The following is a 23,728-nucleotide window of genomic DNA, read 5'->3' on the forward strand; positions in this document are numbered from 1 at the left end:
TTAGCCCACCTTGCAAATTGTGAAAGCTGCCCATTCTTTGCTTTCACAGGAGTGAGTGCAGCTGTGGTTAACCACCCACGTTTTGACCTTTCCAACCACTTTTGAATATAGAAAGCTATTAGAATAGGTTTCTGTTGTTATATAGAAGTTTCTTGTATTTGTACTGTGTTTTCCTCCCAAGTACATGCCTACGTCATAGCTGGCCAGTCCCTGTCGTCGTTATTCTGTCGATAGACAAGCCAAGCCAACTCATCTAAAACAAAGATAAGGCAGTGCCACTTTTCTACTCACTACAAACAAAGGCTTATCTGCACATTGTCGGTTAGAAAAAAACTTATAATAAAGCATTTAAATCCTAATAAAAAGACCAATGACCACGTACACTAGTAGATAGTCACGTGATAGGTCACTTATGCACTTTCATGTTTTTTTTTTGCGTGGGGCGCCTAAGGTAATTTTTCGTGAGCTTTAGTTCAATAAAAATATAAATCCACGTTTAATGAGACAAACGGCTTGTTTTAGTCAATACGATAGGCAATCATTCCATCAGCGGCATTATCTCGATTCATGTTCTGATTGGTTGTCTGTCCCGTTAAGGCACGCAGCATCTGCTGGGGACTCGAGAATCTACATTATACACTTGTACATTACATAGCACTGTTCACATATGCCAGGTGTTTCTTTTTATGCAGAACAATTTACTTTAAACAAAACTGTCATATCTAGGCTTCTGCCGTTTTTGCAAATATTCTATGGGGCTGCGCAGACATTACCAAGAAAAAAAAATGAAATAGCAATTTTGCTAATTACTTCTCAGCCATGTAGTCTGTCTGTAAAAATGGCAGGGGCCTAGATCAGACAGTTTTCTTTAAAAGAATGTGTTTCTAATAAAAACAAATACCTGTCTAGTAATTAACAACATGATGCAACATAACTTTTCAGAAGGGCAATGCCTTACTAAACAGGTTCATGCACTGTATTGTAATAATAAAGGCATTAAAACAACGACTTGATGAGCTACAGCTTGCCACATAGTCTTCAAATATATATATTAATCCTTGTTGTGCTTGTCTGATATTACGTTTGCGCACACCTATTTGAATTCTCATACTTGGCCGAATGTGGCTGCAGAAGTAGTACAGCATGTGTCTTTCACAGACACACCGAGGTTTCCAGCTATTGCCGGTGAAATGAACCACTGGATGCAGTGGATTGAAAACCAAGTTAGCACTTCAGACACTGGCTCTGAGCTGGACTTCGTGGGTGGTGAGTGCCTGCAGTCATTTACTAGTGTCCTTGTGCTGCCTGCTGATGCGCATAGCATCACATAAGGAGCTCACATTCTGAAGCGGTGCACACAGCACGGCAGCATCAACTAGTGGTTTTATTAGAAGAGCGTGAAAGATGTATCAGTGACAGAAAGTTGAAGACAGGACATTAATAAGCTAGGGATTATAGGCTGTGCACTGTAAGTGCTTTTTTAGTTGAGTCTGTTCACTTTATCAGTTCATTCAATATACAGTCGAACCCACTTATAATGATCCAAGACATAACAATTTATTAGTTATCACGGCCACATTTTAGTGCTTACAATTTTCCAACCCTGATGATTCAAACTGCTTCCAGATATAATGAATGTTTTTTAAATGGCCGTACTGTTACAACGAATGCTTTGAACCTGGTCATGGTAAAAATAGGGCACATGCGAAGTACCAAAGCACAGAAGTGCGACCAAACTAGGTTCAAGGAAACGCATGTCCTGCTTTAGTCCATTTGTGACAATGATAGGGCCTTTGAGACGAGCGAGCAACCGCCGCATGCGGATTTCAGAAGCCGCAAAAAAGGTCACACACTTCCAAGGCACAGCTCCTGGGAGGAGGCATACAGCATAAACCGCATGGTGCAAGGCACGCACAGGCACGTGCGGCGGTGCAGTATATGCTACGACGGCGTCGCTTGTTTTTTGTGCAGTTGTCCTTGTGGCACCACGTGCATTACGCCTGTTTCAACTATTTGGAATGGCCATATATGTCCTTCAACCATGGGGAGAATGGCCGCTCAAGCATTCCTGTTGATGCGGCCCGAGTCGGCAAGATTTCTGCATCATGCACTGCCGCTACACAATATTGAAAAAGGTAGCGGTTACTACACCGTTATCAGGAGATCACAGTTTGGCGGTGCTTCATTTACATGTTGCTGATAGCTGATAACAGTTTGCGGTGACATTTTACCTTTTGAACATCGCATTTTTTTCATCTGAACCGAGATAGATAACGTAATTTATGGCTCTTGTGTGGCTGACGTGCAGTCGTAATGCCGAGAACATGATGTCGGAGACCTTCACAGAATGGTGGCATGCTACAGTAGTTTCGGAAGTTCACACTTCCAGCCATTAAAACGCTTTGCTCTCATGTGCAGGATGTAGTCGTGTCCTGCTGGTAGCAAAATATATCACAAGCTCCAAAATAAAAAATGGTGGCTGTGCTTGCAGTTTCGAAATGGCAGATGATTGGAACCGGGCACCATTTTTAAAGGGGTATATGACACCACATTTCCTTCTTTAGATGGATGTTTCTAACATAAGTTTGCAGCTAGGTGTGGGAACGCATTGGGAACAAAAATGACACTGAAAATCAGGTTTTTGGACGAAAGTGCTGCCGAATTGTAACTGCTGACGCCAGCTTTAGTGCATTTATTTTTTTAGTGTTTTTAAGGGTGAGCCCATATATAATAAACTACTCATATAACAATAACTTTTTGCAGAACTATCAAGTTCGTTATAAACGGGTTCGACTGTACGTGTTAATACAGCTGGTCTTGGAGTTAAAAACTGCCAGTGGGACCTCATATAAATGCCATTGACTTTATATGAGGGCCACACTCATAATACTTAGGCATTATCGACTGCAACATTCTGTTTACGTTTCGTGTGGAAACCTCAGTATTTTTTTTTACTTATTGTGCAATGTTACAAGTGCAACATATTTATTTATTTGGATAATTTCTAACAACTTAATGTGTTAACGAGTTGAGTTCATAACAGATATGCAGTACAAAAACAAAATGTGACTTCTAAGGATATAAACAATGTTAAAATGCAGCCTTAAATACAAACTGAGTATCATGGAACTGGATGTGCTGTCGACGCCAAATGAAACACAAACAGCGGTGCATGTGGTACAGTTTGCACCGTCTAACAGTCATCATTAGAGATGGATTCACTCATCTGGTTTGCCTTCAAGACGCATGCTTGCTTGCTCTATACTGTAGTATTTTAGCTTTTTTGCTATTATCGCTTTCAAATAAATGAGAACCAGAAGAGGAACAAAAGTGTCACAGTATAGGGGGAGCATCATAACACAGTGCGGTCAAACGGGATGTGCGTGTCTGTCAATGGTGATGACTGAATGGCACGTGCTATACCTTCAGTTACGCTTCAGCCGTCCACTTCGCTGTTGGCGTTTCATTTAACGGCGATAGTACCTGTTAAAATAATCTTATATTTAAAAGATTTCCAATTAGCTTAAAAAGTGCACTTTTCCAATTCTGACGTGTAATAATCGAGAAACACAAGCTCACTATTAAGTGCAGAAAAGTGTGCCCTACTGTAATCTCTAATAAACATTGGTTGGTGCACAGGGTAATGAACTTTGTTGTTAAGAGAGAAGTGGATAAAGTAGTGATCGCTTAGCCCGGATAAGAAGCATAAGTCACGAACCTTGTTGGGAGTAGTAGTCAAGATGGTCATGTACAACATGTTTCTGTGAAGTCTTGTTTTTTCGCCACGTGTACCGCGTTTTTCTGCAAAGTAATTTTTAAAAATCATCTGTGGCAGATAGCGTATTTATCAGGGTGTCTACCAACCGGGAAAACCGGAAATTCTCAGGGATATTGAGTAGTCTGGAAAAAGTCAGGGAAAACTCAGGGAATCTGGGCCTCTATCAGGGAAAATTAGCGGCAATTTTATTGAAAGGGTCGAAAGTCACGGTAATGTTCGCTCGAGTAACAGACAGGAATCGTAATGAATCGTCTTTGACGCCCTGCCGTCGGCGGGAGGAGTTGCCAGTGTACAGTCAACGACCGACTTTCCGGATTCCCGATAATTTGGACGGCTTCACGGCACCGCCACGTACCCCATAGAGTCAACGTATCAGAACGTGTGAAATTTCCGACGCAAGAACTCTTTGCCGTCCGATTTTCTGGATGTTTTGCCGTGACCGCAGGGCCGAAACGGCAATAATCAAAGGCACCACTGCTGCCATTTTGATTACTTCGCCACCTCGAACCGGCACTCTCGCACGCAGATCCGCTGGCAGCCGTTGCCGCCACTGCGGCAACGCTAGGCCTAGCTGCTTTGACGTTCGCTATGAAGCTTCTTGCCGTTGGATGCCGAGTTTTTTATTGAAAGAATTAGCTGCTGTCAGCAATGGCACGGACTCCGCCTTTGTGGACCTCGCTATTGGCTTAGAAACTTGGAAAACATGGTGCATTGCATAATGCCGGTTCCTGAAAGTCAGCTTCGCCTCTGTACAGAAATGTTACTTGGTGAAGAATACGCAAAAGTATTGCAGTGAAGCATAACAAGTGTGGGAAGGGGCTATTGCCACGGAACGCAGTATGTATTCCTTAATTATACACGCGTGCACCCGGCATTTCCTGTCACAATACGAGCACCGATATGCCTAATATGTGTACCGACAGGCCTTCAGAGCGTTTTTGAACGTGCCTGTGGCGGTTTGAGCCCCTAAAGGCACTAAATGACACGCATTTATTTTTTTTCCAACTGGCCCTTGGGAGTTCGAAAAATCGGCCGTAGACTGTGCAACTGACCAAGATGCCTCAAATGGTCTTTGGGGTGAACGAGTGGCGGAAGGAAAACAAGAACAGAAATGACCTACGCATTGAGGAATAAACAGGAAAGGAAGCTTGCTGCCGCCGTTTTGAAGGAGATTGCACTCCAAAAATTAAGTTGTGGCTAATGCTGAGATGCAAGTGTCCCTCATCCAAACCAAAATAAACTTGTTAAAGCAGTGAAACACAACACTCAAGAGTCGTGCGCGGGCTGAGAGTATGTCAGGACAGTTGAGGTTGACTTACGAGCTGTTGAGAGAGAATCTCAATTGTGACAGAGTTCGGGCCTCATACCACTGAGCTTGCTATCAATTGATAGAAATAGCTCATATTCGAAAATATTTGCTTCTATATCCACCTCCTTTTTATTCATATTTGAGAATGTCCGAGTCCATTTGCAATTTTTTTCGAAGACATTTTATTTGCTGTGCATTTTACTAACCCCCTTCTATTCTCTTTTTGAATAACATGAACACTACTCCTTAGTATTCAAATTAGATTAAGTCATCTTTTTAAATTTTTTTCTATAGCTTACTAGAGAGTGACAGCATCGGGCGATATGGTTTCAGCCCGTCTTGACATAAAACATAGTTCTGCATCACTCAGGGAAATTTGCATGGCACTCAGGGAAAACCTGGAAAACTCAGGGAATTTGGAAATGTCAACTTGGTAGACACCCTGTTTATAATCTTTGAGCTGGATTGTCCAAACATGTGAACATTATCTTGATGAGAAATCAAAATGCATAATTAAAAATTAAAAGAAATTCATTATGTTTTTACCTAATTGCTCCACAAGAGCGTAAGTGGGGAGCAAGCAACAGATTTAATAAAAATACAGATGGACATGTACCTGCATTTATTAAAATTACATGCCATTCACTCGACACAGTTTCAGTCTAGGTGTCCGTGGTATGTAGAAAGGCCCACGCTCTACCCCATGCCCGTAAAGCCCCTAAATCTGAATACCAATTTAAGCACTTGTCGAACCTCTAGTACGAAGCAGTGGGAGGCACAGCTGGCCAGCTTGGATCTGGGAGTGCGGAAGGCACTCCTAGATCAAGTCCGGCGGCCAGCGGAGGCCAGTGGAGCCCTGGACGCAGGACCCCCCAATCTTAGCCTCCAAGACCCTTTCACCCCTTCACCTTAAATAGTTTTCATATATATATATATATATATATATATATATATATATATATATATATATATATAGAGGCTCGGTAGGTAGCAGTTGCTAAGAAATGAATAGCAATCCCTGTCGGTGGCATGTGCAGCCCAGGTTGGCCAAAGCAAAGGTCATGGCTCGAGCTTCATGCAGGTTCGCCAAAGCCAGGATCAGGGCGGGAGCTTTACTCTTCATTCATGTGGCCGAAATTTTTTTCCCCATATATACTTTATAGCGCATATTGTGATTTGGAGTTCACAGAGTAGATCCAATTAGAATGAATTCTCAGTATGGCATCAGTTTCGAGATATTAATTCCTGAACTTTGCGAAAAAATACATTGGCTTTCCGGTTACTTTTGTGCTTCAAGGCATAAAACAGAGCTTTGTTAGAAAAGTAAATGGAACAAAAGTGCATTTGTACAGCAAGTTTGATGATGCATATCTCGAAAATGATTTCATCCACGGAATTCTTTTCAAGTGGATATGCCTTGCAGTCTCACGAGCTAAAATTTGTAAATTGCAATATGTGACGTAAGGTTTAAAGCTTAATTAGTGAATTTTTGTTATAACTATATTAGGTACTTCAATTTCTTGTGCAAGTGATGTCCACCTCTTCCAAGTAGACCAGCTCAAGGGCTACAATTGTGCTATCTGCCACAGATGATTTTTAACAATGACAGTCTTCGCAAAAACACTCGGTATATTTGCACTCCTCGAATACCTACAAGTTGGTTCAGTTACAAGTTGTAAGGGATGAAAAACAGTGCGAATTTGAAAGTTTCGTAGACTCCTGAAGTTAATGGTTTACTGGCTTCTGCAGGACCAATGAATATCTAGGAAGTTGAAGTTGGCCAATAAGAATACAAGCATGTTTGGAAACCATACAATGATCTGGTTTAATATATTTTGCAGATCGGCACGGTATGTCAACAAAGTATGTCAACAAAGAGCCAGGTGGCCGATACAAACAGCAGAAAATGACATCATGGTGGTTGATGCACATGTATGATGCGTCGCACCCAGGAAATTCACGAGGTCATACATGAGGCCGTGTATGAGCCAGGCTCGGGAAATTATGACCCGAATTTAATAAAAAGAAGAAAGGTGCAGCCAGCATGAAATATACCATATGGTCAATTAAATTTAACTAAAATTGAGTTGCTTGCACAATAATGTGCCCTCCAATGACATATCTTTTATGTACTGTGCCTACAACTTTCTACTGTTTTCATATGTTTCACACTGTTCCAATAAAGCCCACCAGTTCTTAGTCAACACCTTTGTCATCTCTTTTTTCAGTGTTCCTAATTAGGCATCCATGACATTTCAGAATGCTGATTTTGCAACCGCTAGCTAAGCTCTGTGCTCTTGTGTATCACAGAGAGAGAGACGCAAGGAAAGGCAGGCAGGTTAACCAGATGCACGTCATAATTGCTACCCAGCACTGGGGGATAAGGGTGTGTAAGGACAAAGGGGGGAGAGAGAGAGAGAAAGAGCACTAATTGTGCACACACTTGAAAGTGCAAACCAATGATACTGGCACAGAGCTTGGTTTTCCTTATGAAAGTGATTTAATTCTATCCTGAAATACTCTAGGAAGGTTAAGTGTAGTCCCCTATATTTTAGTTGTACACTTATGTTTTGGCATCTCCTTCCCTACATATCTCCTTATTTTGTTCTCTTTCTCCTGCAGGGATCTCTCAGTGGAATAGAGAAAGCAGCCGCTTCCAACATGAAGCTGCACTAAAGATCTCAGCAGAAATGACATTCCGTGCAGAGGCTGTCTACATACTGGGCTTACTGCTTGTTGGAAAACGCAGGAAGGAGGTATGGCAACAATTTGTGCTTATGAGGTATTCTTTATTATTACAATTTGAAATATTTTATTTATGCACTAGTAATTAAAAAAATATCTTGCCCTTTTAGTGTGCTTCTTTTCTCCTTCTCTGTTTATGAAAGATGGAACTGATGCAACAGCTAAATAAATCATTTTGAGTAATTGGATTTGAATTTATTTTGTGTTATCTTATGCATGCTTTGTTGGCTAGTGTTATCTCTTATTGCAAATATTTCATTTTGCAGAAAGGCTTTTATTGTCTTGTGCACTTTGGAGACTGTTGTATGCATAATGCAAAATGACCTTGTAGCATTGAAAGTTATTTTTGCTTATGCACATCAGGCTCTGCCTGTAAAATTTTGTACATGGTAAGAAAGCCAAAACCATTCATTCAAAATTAGTGACACTGAAGGCATTGTTTGGGAGGCCTCTTACTTTAGCGTTTTATATCAAGTAATACTATTGTCGAAATCAGGGACATGGTTTAGTGCTGCTAATCAAGGAGGAGTGAGGTTTTTGTGGAAACACTCCCAAATTTAAATATTTTGTCAAGCTGTTGAGGTTGATGTTATCATAAACATGATTGTGTTTAGTACGTATAAAGTTTACGAGTTGGAACAGCAGTTTAAATCTTCCCTTCCCGTGCCCATCGGGCGTCGTTAGCTCGCTAATGAGGGTTTTCAGCGTCGTTTTTGGGACCTTCTGTGGCACTCAGTAGCAGTACTATTTAGGCGCTTTAGCACTCACAAGCACACCGCACCATCGAACCTATACAATCAACTTACGTTAATTTGACCCTGACAGAACTGATCTACAGTAAAAGCTTGTTAATTCGACACCCGTTAATTTGCATATTCGGGTAAATCGGGTGGGTCTATTGGTCCCGGCCAAAGCGCATGTTAGTCTATCGGACGAAACCTTCATTAATTTGTCAGAATTCAGCCCCGCACCGCTTAATTCGGACAAATGCTGACGCCTGGCACTACATGAAAGTGTGGTAAAGCAGCGCTGGCACCACTGGAGTGAAACTGAAACCTGAGAGGCATCGTTACCAATTAGTGGGGGCGATCACAGTGTCACCACTGCGCCTTCAACGCCATTTTCCCTTGTGTTGTCGAATCGGCATCATCTCTATTTGCGAAGTTTTCTTTTTTCTTTGTGACTGTGCTTTGTATGCCACCACCATCGTGTGCTACAGTGATGGCAACGCCGGCAAAGCGGCAGGAGTACGAAGCCAAGAACTTGGTGACTAAGGTGGAAATTTTGCTGGCTTAGAAGAACGGCGAATCGTCACAGCACGTTATGACCAAGTACGACGTGAAGGGGAGCACGTTGGGAACGTTCGTGAAAAATGAACAACAAATTCTTCAAGCCTTCGAAAGCGAGAAGTTTCATGCATCAAGAAAGCGGTTGCGAACCGCAGCTCATCCTCAGCTCGAAGAAGCTTTGCTCCAGTGGGTTACTGACTGTCGCAACACGCATCTGCCTTCGAGTGGACCTTTCATCATGGCACAAGGTGAGAAGTACGCTGCAATGATGAACAATGAATCGTTCAGAGCTTCAGAAGGGTGGTTAACGAGGTTTCGGAATAGACACGAACTCATCTTCAGAACTGTGTGTGGCGAAAAGGCCAGCGCGGACGAAAGCGTGACCACCCAGTGAAGCTGCTTGAGCTTGTGAAGTGAAGCTTGTGAAGTGTGAAGTGAAGTGAGCTTGTGAAGTGAATGTGAAGCTGCTTGAGCACATTGCCGCATCTGAACCAAGTGACGTGTTCAATGCAGACGAAACTGCTCTATTTTTCAGATAGGATAGGATAGGAATAACTTTAATAAAGTGCCGGCAAACGACGATTTAATGAGTCGTGACGCTGGCCAAACGTCGACCCGGGGTTATACCCTACTCTGCACTAGCCCAGTTGGGCCCGTTTGTAGTGGGTCATGAGGCTTGTGCTTTTCGAGCGCACCCCGGGCCTGCTGGACGGCCCATAGTTGCGAGTCCTTGTCTGCAGACTGCAGTGCACTTTGAAGTGACTTTCAAAGGGGACCCGTGCATTCGTGGCAAGAAGTGCAAGCAAAGGATAACTGTGCTTCTTGCCGCCAATATGACTGGCACGGAGCGCTTGCCACTTGTCATCGGGAAGGCACATAAGCCACATTGTTTCAAAAACATGAAAAGCCTTCCTGTCGAGTACAGAGCGAACAGGAAGGCTTGGATGACCTCGGACATTTTCCGAGGCTGGCTGCAGCAGTTAGACCGGCACTTCACATCTAAACCGCAAGATAATTATGGTTGTTGACAACTGCAGTGCACATAACTGTACAGTCAAACTGAAGAGCGTCAAGGTAGTTTTTTTGCCGTCCAACACTACATGGGTCCTTCAGCCGATGGACCAAGGTACCATTCACTATGTGAAGTCGAAGTACCGAAAGCACCTGCTACAGCGAATGATCTTATGCTCAGATGTTGGAAAGCTGTATGAAGTCGACTAACTCGGCACAGTGCACATCATCGCCCATGTGTAGAAAAATACACTTCCGCAAGTCATCGCCAACTGTTTTCGGCACAGCGGTTTTGTGAGCCCAAGCATGCGGCAGTAGCCGGCGAGGTGTCAGCAGAGTCCACAGATGATGACTGCCCGACCTTTGATGCTGTCCTTCCCACAGATGTGACCCTTCAGGACTACATCGCGATTGATGATTGTGGCGCGACAACTGGTCTCCTGACCGATGAAGAAATTATTAATGATGTCACTGGCGCTCGGGAAGACCAGAGTTCAGACAAAGTCATGCGAGGACGTGCAGCCGCGACCTCATCGCACCTCGTGAGAAGTCACGGAGGTGCTTTTGATATTGGAGAACGTTTGCATGAGCACTTCCGACAGTTTGCGGGCTGTTGGCCACTTGGAAGAGTTAAGAAAAATTGTGATGTCAGCCGGAATCTGAGTGAAAAAGCAGACGACTATTGCAAAATACTTCAGTAAAAGAAGGTATGCTTCTCCAACTTGATTTTAATGTTGTTTTTCATTTTCATTCATTAATTCAGCATTTGGATAATTCTGACATTTTTCCCAGTCCTTTGAGATCTGAATTAAAGAGCTTTTACTGTAATTGATCGAATTATCCTGCGTGTCGAATTAAACAACATGCAGAAAAAATGCCACAACACATTGTTGATTCACTTGGCAGTATTTGCCCAATTCTAACGTGCCCCCAATACAAACATGCACCCACTTTTCGTGTATCCAGAGTAAAAAACTAACTTAGAAATGACAATAAAGCTCCTAAATGAAGTAGAAATGTAATGCATATCCGATTTTTAGCAAGGAAATGGACAAGAGTAATATGTGTTGCACAGTGGTGGCCGATTTCCTGAAGTGAGCTTTTCTGCACGTTTTTGTAAAGTCAGTTTTGCCGCTACATCTATCGCGACAAATCTCGTGGTTCTGCTGTGTCTGCAATTGATTTTTTTTTGACAGCCCGAACAGCAGCAAGTCAGAGAATGCTGCCTTTTTATCTGAATTTAATTCGGAAAGTGATGGCGGCAAGTGTACCGCAAGTTTGGGGCCCTCCACCAGCTAAAACCATTGAGCACCAATTGCCAGCTCAAGTGGATAATACTTGAATTTTAAGAAATGCAACATCGGCAAAACCTGGCAAAAAAGAAAAAATTTACGGCATGACTTGCAGTGTGGCCCTATGTTTTACATCAAGAAACTGCTTTCCACATGGCACGTACAAGGATAGCGCTTCCAGCTAATTTTTGTATTGGCAGTACTGTTCAGGGCAAAACTTTGATATCTCCACAGATAGGGCCTATTGGGTGGCAAAACATTTTGTATATTTTACACTCTTTTTAGCATCTTTTGCTTTTTAGGTACAAGCATATTGTACAAAGCTTTGTTCACTTTTATTCTGTAATCTTGTCCTTGGGAATTAAGATTTTGTATAAGCTCATAGAGCTCGTTAATAAAACTTCTTTGCTTCAAAATCGCATTTATTCTGCTTTCTTTTCATGTATTGCACAATATTTTGAATGTAGTATAGTTCCTTCAGAAAAACATCTAGTGTAACCTACAAAATGCGGCCAATTTCCCCATGGTAGGGAAAGAGTTAATGTGACAGCTTATCTGAAAATTTTGAACTGCATATGTGTTTGGCAGGACATTTATATGAGTTTGTCAGGGCAGTACAGAAGATGCTGGTAAGTGCTCGAGAACCACCAAAGAAACTAGCTCCCTTTATGTTGAAGGGGAACACCATGATGAAAATAACATTAGCATCTTGAACATCAATGTGTCACAAGTAAAGCAACTTTTATCTCAATACAGCTTGTCTAATCAGAGCTGGCCAAATGATTTGAAATTTTACCTGGATGTTGGCCGGCTGTATAGCTGCAGTATGCTTGCCAAGTAATTTCATCATGGAATCTTGCTTTTCAATATAAATTATGGTTCTTTTGGTGCCCCTCGTGCACAACTATCAACCACAGAAATTTAATGATGGATATCTTGTATGTGTGTGCATCTCAAGATATGAAAACTTGAATGAAAAGGTTCAAATGTACAATTTACAGCTCTGAAAGTGTTGATAATGTTTTTTTTTTTTTAATCATTTGCCTGGCATGGTGCTTTTTTGGCATAAGATTGCTGCTTCCACTCAACCTATATGCAGAAATGCTGAATTCTCTTCTGCAATGCAATTTTTTTTTAAACACTGTATAGTCTGTAAAAATGCCCTGTTTAGAGTGTAAAAGCTGCCTCTACGAAATGTGGCACCACCAACAAAAATGCGTAATTATCTGCAATGATTCGGTAGAAATGGTTTTCATTGTTTGCTGACTTAACAGGTGCAGAGAGCGCTGGCGTCACTTCGATTAATCCCCCAGCTGTCGGATCTGTTTGACCACTTTGTATGGAAATACAATACGTAAGTACAACCTGCATGCACAGGTTTGTGTGTGTCATGCATGTGAGCATGCTTGCACTCTGTATATACAGGGTGTCTCAACTATCATGCACCAAGATTTAAAAATATGCAAATGCCACATAGCTAGACAGAACAAAGGTGATGTTTGCTGTCACCTCAAGGACTATTTGTTGCATTCTGCCTAACTGCATAATTAGCCTTAGTTAATTAATCAACTTCTCGAATATTATAATTACAAGTGCAGTCCCAAAAGTAAGGTCTCCTATATTTTTAGATATAGAAACAACCGTTTATTTACTATAATAGTTGCATCAATTTAAAGGTTGATGAATGCTTTATTTTTGTACTTAATCGCCATTTTGGTCAGTGCATTTTTGTAGGCACTGCGGCAGCTTTAGTATGCTCATGTCACACCAGCTCACTGCCGTGTCCTTCAGGAAGCACCTCGTCGTCGGAGCAGAACTGCTGCCCAGACATTCAACTTAGGGAGCAAGTGGTGGCTGCTCGGAGCCAAATTCGGCCTTTCTGATGGGTGGGTGGGTGATGGCGTTCCAACCCAACCTTTCCAGGAGATTGACGGTTTGACAGACGACGTGTGGGCAGGCTTGTCATGGAGAGGGCTTACGTCCTTGCTTGCTATTCCTCTTCTCCAGTTCTGAATTGCCCTTCTGAGTTTTTTCAGTGTTTCACAGTATCTGTCGGCATCTACTGTTGTCCCAGCAAGCAGAAAGTAGACCAACAGAACCCCCTTCAGGTCTCAAAACACAGTTGCCGTGACTTTACCGGCAGACTGTGTTAGTTTGAATTTTTGCAGTTTGGGCAAAGAGGGATGCCTCCACTTGCGTGATTGTTGTTTTGTCACATGTGTAAAGTAGAATGCCCAGGTTTCATCAACTGTGACAGTTGAGTCCAAGAAGTTGTCCTTTTCGTCTGCACAGCGGCGAAGAAATTTGCGGGAAGAATAAACTCATTGCCGTTTGTGGTCTTCTGTCAGCATACGTGGTAGCCATATTGAACACACCTTCCAATATCACAACTTTTCCGCTAAAATCCTGTAGATGGTACTTCGGGAAACCTCAGAAACGAAAATGCAGAGAGCATCCAGAGTGATCTTCCGATCTGCACGCATGATTTCCTCAACTTTAGCGACCATCTCGTCAGAAATTGACGGCCTCTCGCTCCTTTCCTTGTCGTGAATTTCAGTACGACTTGCTTAAATTCTCTACACCACTTGCAAACGTTCTTGACATCCATGCACGACTGTCCATACACTTCCGTCGATTATCAATGAATTTCAACCGGTTTAACGCCTTTTACATTTAAAAATCTGATAACTTTGTGAACTTCGCACTTGGCAGCAGCGTTCAATGAGAGCTCCATTTTTAATGGCCAGCCAAGACAGCATCCAAGCGAAGCGTCCACGTCCTTATTTGGGAGTGGAGGAAGCGCCACTCATGACAGCGTGGCCAACAACCGTATTAACAGTTTTTCTACCCCCCTAAAAAATAGGAGACCTTATGGGGGGGGAGGGGGGGGGATTGCCCTCATAGATGAAAAGTGTCAATTAGAAAATTGTTGAGCTACATAAAAGTGTTTTTCTAAACGTGAAAGAAGCCCACGAATGCACGCAGAGTGCATTGAGCGGCCAGTCACGCGACAATTTTACGTGAACTATTCCCAGGCTTCTTTCAAGCTCGGAAAAACATTTTTATTAGCATGTACAGTGAACTCTCAGTATAACATACTTTGGGGGATCATAGTAAATTGTTTGTTGTTTTGAAAGATAGTTATAGTGAAAGCCCCAAAATTAACCATTGGGCCCATCAACCCATCAGTTCATAAGTTGTCACCATATGAGCTATCCATGAAAACGTCGTTGTTGGCTCTCGGCATGTGCTGTTGCTATTTTCCACAGATTTCCATAGCTCCATGTCGCTTCCAAAGCACAATGTTTTTTCCTTTTTCTTTGTTTTTCACATTTCTTGCTGTGGACACCGCAACTGTCTCGCTCGAGGCGGATGCCTGAACTATGTCAAAGTGCAAGCACGTGTAAACAACGCCGTCCGGAAGATGCAAAGTGCGACTATGTGGCATCGCCGCTACTATGGAGATTACATTTTACCATAGCTAGTACAGCCGCAGAAAGAAGGGTGAAAGAGAACACCTCCATTGTCAGGCGACACTTTTCTGGGTGGAGCATGCGCTCACAAAACCTGATGCATTGTCTCTTCCACTTGCCCGCATTCTTTTTTTCTCAGGCTCGGTCTCAGGTTTTCTGAACCCATGTGCCGTGACGTCTGCGCTCTGCACCTTGTCATCTGCTAGCCTGCTGTTTCGACTGCCGTGAAGGATACACAGAAATCTAGGAATCCCCACATTTAGGACTATTAGTTCATGGTACTTAGCGTTAACATCGCAGGGTAACAATAACGGTCGTTATTCTGAAAAGTTCGGTATTCTGAAGTTTGTAGTACTGAAATATTTTTACATTGAAACTATAAGAAGTCAACAGGGGATTTCTGAAAAGTTGGTTAATGTGGTGTTTCTAGTAGCAAGGTTTCACTGTATTGAGCAACAGGAAGCTGTGTCGGGAGTTTTTCATGCTGCTCTACAATTTTCTCATTGACACTTTTAATCTAATTAGGATATTTGAGAAGTTGATTAATTAAGACTAGTAATGTAACTAGGCAGAATGCAAAAAATAATCTAAGCATACTTAAGCGACTGTCAACAAGATTACCTTGGTTCCGTCCAGCTACGTGGCATTTGCATATTTTAAAATCTTGGTGCATAATAGTTGGGACATCGTGTATATTATGATGCTTTACTAACTACAGTTGAACCTCGCAATAACAAAAACGGTGGGGAACGCAAAAAAAAAATTCATTTTCGCAAAAATTACCTTGTTGCGAAATGAGACAATACAGATAGATAACGTGTTGCAGAACGAAACTTTGCTGTTAAAATTCCATTAGCATACTTTGGCAAGCTTTGCTCGAGGATATAGAACCGCATTGCCGATAGTACAAAGTGCGCCGCATGCGTCGATAAGCACTGGCAGCACTGCCGTGGAGCAGTATTCTCGGTAAGTTGCTTTCGGAGATACGATCACTTTAACGAGATTTTGGTTAACTCGGCACCAGATGCAGAGCAACAGCGTTACACGCAAACAGCAGCATTTCTCCGTTGCTCGCTATCGCCTGTAGACGCTGACGTGTCTGGTGCCGAGTGCGAAAGTGATCGTATCTCATATACGCGAAGGCACTTGATTGAGATTACAGCCCCTTCGGGCAAATCTACGTCCGGTGCCGAATCCGCACACTATGCCTGTCGAGCGGTACCGAAACCAGCGTTTTTGAAGCAAGGGATGCGTATTCCCGGACGATCACGGCCCGATGCATGGCACTCCATGCTGCGACCGCCATCTCAAGTGCCATAAGCAATTCCGTGTCGGCGGGACGTGGATTTCTTTTTTGCTGCATTTTGCTCACCGAGGTGCACATTAAGCACTGCACTAAGTGTGCAAAAACTGTCGTCACATGCCAGTAGCAACATGCGTGCTGCTTCAAACAGGCGAACATCAAACAAGATGGCGGCCATGATGTGTTTCCGGTGTGCGCAATCCTTCCTAGCGCTTGGGTGTTTTTGTAAACAAAATGGCGGCGCCTGCGCAAGTGTAATGTGGTGGTATTTTACGTAATTTTAGTACAAAGCAATCACATTTGAGCACATTTTGGAGCCTGCTAGCCTTGCGTGAGTAGGTCATATGCAGGGTTACGTTCCGGCAAATTTCGTTGATGCGGATTGTAGTACAGCGATATTTTGTTGTCGAGAGGTACAAAATGCATTGAATCCTATGGACGTTCGCCGGGGATCTGAAAATTTTTCATTGGCATGAAAATTTTCTTTGTCGTGGGGTTTCATTATCACGCGTTTTGACTGTATATACATGTAGATCCCCTTCAGGTGCTGTGTGCATAAATGTATGTGCCTAAGTACTGCTCACCAGTAAAAGCACTGATGAAAATTATATTTAATACATGTTGTAAACACATTGAAGCATTTCTGATTGGAACAGTGCTGAGAGTTTGAATAATATATGTCAATTGTTTTACTAAAACAAGTCGGAAAGTAGACAGCTGTTTGTTTGCTCTTAGTGTCAATGTGCCTTCATGTAGCAGCCATAGTGTTTTCTACCAGTCATGGTGTTTTCATATGGCAAATTGAGCCATTTTACATCCTGCAAATTTACAAGGATTGTGCCAAGTCAAAGCAGAGGCAGCAGGGGGAACAGAGGAACCCCATCTGTGCTGCTGCTGTCGTCCCCCACTCCTCCTCCTCCTCCTGTGGCAACAATGAGTCTGCTGTATTTTTGCTAGCCAGTTGGTCGAAGGGCTTTCACTGTGTGCCGACATGCTGCAGCTAAATGTTGCCATTTATCAGTTGAGTGTGAATGTTAACGTCCTCCCCCACCAGTCCTCCCCCTCCTTCACCTCTCTCTCTCCACACACACACACACACACACACACAGTCGAACCTCGATATATTGAACAACATGGTGATCGTGAAATAGTTCGATATAGCCAGAATTCTATATATAAAATCACGTAAAAAAATGCATCAGAAACTTCTGCAAATCAATCAATGAACCAAAGGCGCGATCGGGGATCGTTGTTTGGAGCACGCATTTGGTTGCGCTGTGTGATTGGCCTAGGCTGCACCGACTTCCTCAGCCGGGAGCACGCGGTCGATTGCACCGCACGCAATTAGCGTAGGCCATGCTGACTTAGTTAGCCGCGCGAAGTCGGCGTGGTCTAGGCAAATCCCAATTGTGGCGCAGTAAATACTCAAAGCTTCACACAGAGTACTTATTTATTTGGCTGAAAGTACTGCAGTAGTGTAGCCTGCTTCTTATTGGCAGCCGCGTGCTTAAACACTGAGTCCTCGACAGAGTCTAAACTATCCACCGATCCACAAGCGATAGGCAGGTGCCCTCTATTGCGCCGCAGTAGCGGTGTAGAAGGGCCAAAGCAGCTACAGCTTGAGTTGAAGTAGAGAGCGGGGTGACATCAGCGCTTGCGGGATCAATCTCGTCAGCGTCTTCGTTTGGCCACTACTTCTGCTGCGTTCTCCACGTTTGTCAGTCGAAGCATTTTGAAACACTGTCAATAGCAAAGTGTTAAGTGGCATCTGCCAAGGCGTCTATGAGTGAGCCCAGTGAGCGCACACTGTTGCGCGCCTTTGCGGATGCAAACCGCCAGTTCTCGCGAGGCGCGGCAGGTGCAGAGCACGGCAACAAAGAGGAGTCAGTGCAGCAAATGCAATGTGTCGATGTTGTCGAACTAGCCAAGCCGCCACGTGTGTATGCTGCTACGTTCAAATGGCGCCCTAGGCATGACCAGTGTGTCACCGCCTATAGAGGCGCCACTGATAGCCACCTAGCGGGCGCTTCCAACAGTACTCTCGGGAGCAGTAGCAATCGGCAACCCTTTGCAGCAAGGATGGCTGAAGTTTGCAGCTGCGATTTCTCCTTTGTTCGGGTGCCAGGCTGCTGCTTCTGCGGTGACAGCTGTAGGGAAGACGCTGGGCTCTCTGGGAGTGGGCATAAACACAATGTTACCGGTGTTTGGGACAACCCGGTCCACATACGTGCCAGGTGTGTCCCGCAGACAAATGCCATGAACCCCATTTACATGAAGTGGAGCTCAAGTTAACTAGCCGCAAAATTTTGTTGAGTAATGCAATATCTCGGATCTTTTTTTTTTTTTTTTAATTCTACCCTTGCTGTAATGCTGCCTCTGTACCTCAGTAATAATCACCCGTCATTAGTGCAGACTTATATCTCAAACAAATCCGCACGGTGGATGTCTGCACATGCTATTGTGATTTTTCTGCCGATGAATGCATATGACATCGCCCAATAAGTGCAGTCAAAGTCGCCTCAAGAAGAGTAATTGTGAATTTATTGATGGAAACCCGTACACTAGTCAATGAAGTCGCCAAACGCACGGGTTAAAAAAAGTGCGTATTAGCACTTTACCGCCCATGCAATTCTGCTGAATACGCCAATGAACTGCCGTTCCTGCTGCAGTTTTTGCAATTTTAAGTTCCCTAAGGGAGCTGCTTGGGAACATGCAAAGCTAAAGCCTGACCAACTTTTCAGTACTTTTTTGTAATCTTACTAGTGAGAGATGCCACATAATATATTTGAAAGCAGAACAACACCAGTCAAAGTAGATGGGCGCTGGTGGAAAGGCGGGATTTAGTCCTCTGAGGCGTAAGCATAGTAAGAAAGATGTTAGTTGAGTACAGAATCACTCGGCGTGGTAAGTCTGCTCTGACAGCATCGAGGTGTGATGACTTCCCAAATGCGACGCGAACTTTTCAGTGAAAATAGAACAAAAATGCCATATACAGGAACTATTAGCAATTCTCGCCCTCAACTACCTGTTTTCTAAACACATTTCCAAAAAAAACCACAATATCTATGATGCCCTCAGGCGAAAAGAATAAAGCTGTTAAAGAAGCACTTGCCTGGTGCTATTCCGATAAGACACAATGTGATTTAGACCCTTCACAAACAAGGCAGGGTGAAAACCTTGCACCTCAAAAAAATCAACAACAGTTATGCACAAAGCAGCTAGTAACGGTTCAACAAGATGCAAAAACATGAAGTGCGTGACAGCTGGTGCGAGGATTTACAGGGCCGCATAAAATCGGCAATTTCAGTTCTATACAACAAAATCCGCTCATGCAGTCGGGCTGCCTAGCTAGCGCAATGCGGTAAAGAAGCGGCAAACATTAGAAGTGGCAAATGGCATTCGGAACTTTAGCAAAATGCCTTTAAACCACATGCTGCACTGCAGACAAACTTTGTCACTTACCCGTCTAAATATGACAGAGTGTAAAAAACAGCGACGCTACAAAGGAGAGGATGAGAACAATAAATTTCCCCCCGAACAGCGGTGATCCATTGCTACCATTGCTCCTGCTGATGAGGCTTTGCGGGCAATGATTAGAACCGTATCACCGGCACGTTTTTGCCAGTATTTGAGCCCCCCACCATGCAACAATTCTTCTTCAACATGCCTTGAAGCTTTGGCCACCCCACACATGCGAAGGGTGTTGCTTATTTTGCTCTAAAAATGTGAATAAGACTGAGAAACACGATCAACGATGCAGAAAACTATGGCGCGTGGCTGGCTCCTTTCCCAAGTTTTCTGCGCAAGGCTGCCACCAGTGGCATGTCCATCGGCGTGCACTACGCGCATAGTGCGCAGCAGTCGCGAACGCCCATTGCGCCACCGCTATTTTCGAGGGTGTTGTGGAAAAGCTCGCCGCCTGTCCACAGAGCGCACGTGGTCTGGGATGGCGCAGTTCGATATATCCATTTTACGTCTGACCCCGTTCTAAATAAAAAAAATTAAAAATGCATGCAATTTTCCAGGTAATATAGAAAGTGTTCGATATACGCCATAGTTCGATATATCCGTGTTCGATATATCAAGGTTTGACTGTATATACCGTATTTACTTGCATAATGATCGCACTTTTTTGTAAAAAAAAATTGATGTAAATTCAGGGGTGCGATCATTACGTGGGTTAAATTTCCCACGAACATAAACATTTTCCTTTTTTATCCCGCATTTGCTGTGGGATGACAAGCAGGTGGTGCCGCTGTCAGTGCCGGGACACCAAAACGAAAATGGCGGCCGGCGGAGCAAGCTGAACACGCCGAACGCAATTATTTTTTCTTCTCGTGAATACATTACGCGCATTGAAACAGTTTCTTTTGTATCAGTAATGAATAATATTGTTAATATCGGCAAGTTTGCGACAATAACGTAGCCATGTCTACTTTGAGGGGACAGAAGCACAGATGGGTGCGCTTAGCTGCCAGTGACATAGAAACATGTTGCGGGCATGCTGCGGAAACTGCTGCATTTGTCTTCACTGCTATCCTAATACGGCACGTTTCCGCTAAGGGTGGGCAAATATCGTAGCTGCATTACAAGTGTCGGCGTATGAATAGGGTACACTTCTAACATATCAGTGTAAACGTGGCCACTGTCTTTGCCGCTCACGATTTCTTGCGTGCCCGCGAGTGCAGACAAGAAGAATCGAAAGGCACCCTTTATGTTGTTGTTGTTGTTGTTGTTGACTAAAACCATTATGAAGCCTACAAATAATAAAGCTGTGGCAAGTTTGGTTGTAGCTTTTTTTTTTTTTTCATGGAAGTGCGGAAAGTGATGAAAATAATGAAATGGGGCATCTGCTTAAGAATGTTGGGTGCGTGCAGACCGCTTGGTATGTCTTCGAGTCGTTCGTGTAGCATTCTACAGATGGTAAGCACGATCATCATTAGCTAGACTTGGCACACGACATATCGCAGCGACAAGTTCAGGTTGCGATCATTACGCGAGTGCAATCATTATGCGAGTAAATACGGTAGGTTGTATAACACGCAACGACAAACTCCTAGCATTCCCTGGACAACAATGCTTTAACAATGAGGATGCACATTTTTACGTTGTCAAAACAACTTTGCTTAACTCCTAACAAAACTTTTTCATTGCTAAGGTGTGCAGCCACTTCATATCAAATTATGCTATCATCCTTATTATATTAAAAAACTATAATTTCGTTTACGAATTGATGTATTTATATATGTATGTTGGTGACCTAGCTGGTACATGACTTTGAAAAATACACAGCACTAAAAATGGGGCCAAAGAAAAACAAGACAGTGCACTATCGTGGGTCTTCTTGTTTTCAGGCCAGACTTGTTGCAGCTGAGGTAATAGTAGAGATAGCCATTGTTTTCCAGCCACATCTTCTACTAGTCAATGTACGGCCACGGCTACGTATAGAAGATGGCAGGCACTGTTCTACAAGTCACCTATCACTCAGTTGTGCTTACGGCATTGTGGGCATGCTAGATTATTCTAGATTTAAAAATACAGGAATGAAGCTTTGCACTATAACTTCGATAGTATCATATGATACTCATTTCAAGTTTCAAGTTTTTTCAAGTTTCAATTTCAAGTTTCACTCACTTTGGGTGACCTGCTGTCCGACTTGTTTGAAGAGATGTTTGGATGTAACTTGCGATAATGGTATTGTAGTCATCAAGTGACGCATATTTTTATTTGATCACACTTGGGGATTAATGGGGCAGACAGTCCGAAGCAGGACTGCTTCCTGTTTAGGAGCCTTTATGAAAATTACGGCATCCATAATTCGCAGAAAAATACGAGCCAGTAACTCCAAGAGATTTGGAAGCGTCCTGTCTCCTGACACCCATCTATTGTTTATTTAGGATGGGGTCTCCGCAGCAAGCAGCACATGTTAGAAAGGGGTAGGTGTGAGCCTCAGCTAGGCGACTGGCCACAGTATTCTAGTGTTGAGCAATTGGGCAGCGACAAGACGTTCTCCCTACGTCCATAATTATCCGCTACCTTCGTTCTTGACGCCTTTTATGCGTCCCCCCCCACCTCCTCGTATCCATCACCCCACTCCCCTTCTTAAAATTCTTTTCCGTTCGCCACTGTCGCATCACCGGGTTTTTGAACGGTGCAGCAGCTGCTAACATTCCTATATTTCTGTTTCTGTGTGGACTTTGAGGCCATTCACTTATGTGCCTTCCCACTTGTTTGTTGGCGCGGTTTCTTAGTTTCTCTGGCCCAGCACCCTTGCCTTTGATATATTTTGCCATGTGCAAATCAGTGTTCTGTAGGTCTTTCTTTCTTGACCTGCTTTTTTGCCCTGTTTTCATTTTTAGCGTGTACAAACTAGCTTAACAGCAAGCTCTTCTCAAGTTTAGTAACATAATGAAAGTCAGAGACAAGGGAAAAAAAAAAATGGGGGGAGGGAGTGCTTATTATGCTTATCCTAGACAAGCAGGTCACATTATTTTTGGAATGGTTTTCTTCCTCACAGCGTGGTCGACAATTCGGTCAAGTACCAGAAATGAGGAAGCTCTTCAACGACATGAAGGCCTGGTGGGGGAGTAACAACGCCTCCAAGTTTGATACACGTGCTCGTCCACTCATTATCTGCCTGTGGAATTTTTAGAGTGCTGATCCCCCCTCAGCAGTTATGGTTAACATGATCTGGAATGTAGTAAAGGCACACCATGAGTGGGGCCGCAATCTTCTATTCATGGGAGAGGGGATTGCCCCCATGACATCCCCTCCCCCCCTCCTGGACCGTTACTAGCCCTTGCCTTGATTTCGCATTCAAGCTTCCCCTTCCATCCATGTTGCTCTTTCGGAGCCCCCCTCCTGAAACTTTCTGTTCCGTGGGAAAGGGGGAAGGGGGAGGGGGTCATAAAAAATTTGGGGGGTGGTGTCGACCCCCCTGCCCCCTGGCTACGCCAATGGTTTTGAAGTGCTAAACTTGGTAGTGCTGAAAGGACAAGGGCAGACATGATATACGACAATTCACAGTTATACACGTCCATCCTCTTAGCTCTACTCAGTTTCCCCAGTATGTCTGACCAATTAGCCTGACTGCCTTGATTTTGAGTGTTTAACACATACTTCTGCAATGGATAATTAACTATAGTTCCTGGACACATAAACTCTTGTTGATTCTTTTTTTTTTCATTTTCTTTCTTTTTCTTTTTTTTCCAGAATGAGAGGCCAAGATAGGGGTCGCCTACCGGGTCACAACATTAACTGCGAGTGCAGTCCTGTGAGTTACAATGACAAGTTATTTGAATACTGAGGAGTTCTGTTCTCAAGTTATAGCATTGTAAAGTTTAGCAGCTGCTGTGTGCTTTGCCTCAGTGTGTGAATGGGGCATTGGTGTGGTGGCAAAAATAATGGCATGCATATTTTGATGTATTATGGCCTTGGAAGTGGTTAATGTAGACGTTCATACAACATTGCCACTGTGGCACATGTCAGTCTTGTTTTTCCAAGCAAATGTGTGGGTATTATATCAAAA

General features: G+C 43.4%; 1 protein-coding gene across 2 annotated transcripts in view; it reads left to right on the plus strand.

The window, feature by feature from the left end:
• Positions 1 to 23,728, plus strand: part of LOC142588399 (short transient receptor potential channel 4-associated protein-like) — a 127,631-nt gene that overhangs the window by 45,635 nt on the left and 58,268 nt on the right. Inside the window, exons 10-13 of one of the 2 annotated variants that reach the window (XM_075700058.1) lie at positions 1,159 to 1,266; positions 7,710 to 7,843; positions 12,699 to 12,778; positions 23,413 to 23,473. In XM_075700058.1, coding sequence (XP_075556173.1) covers positions 1,159 to 1,266; positions 7,710 to 7,843; positions 12,699 to 12,778; positions 23,413 to 23,473 — 383 coding nt within the window. The remainder of the gene's footprint in view (positions 1 to 1,158; positions 1,267 to 7,709; positions 7,844 to 12,698; positions 12,779 to 23,412; positions 23,474 to 23,728) is intronic. The other variant, XM_075700069.1, reaches the window with a different exon arrangement.

This window comes from Dermacentor variabilis, chromosome 1 (genome assembly GCF_050947875.1).
Source record: "Dermacentor variabilis isolate Ectoservices chromosome 1, ASM5094787v1, whole genome shotgun sequence".
In the NCBI taxonomy this organism is placed as follows: Eukaryota; Metazoa; Arthropoda; class Arachnida; order Ixodida; family Ixodidae; genus Dermacentor; species Dermacentor variabilis.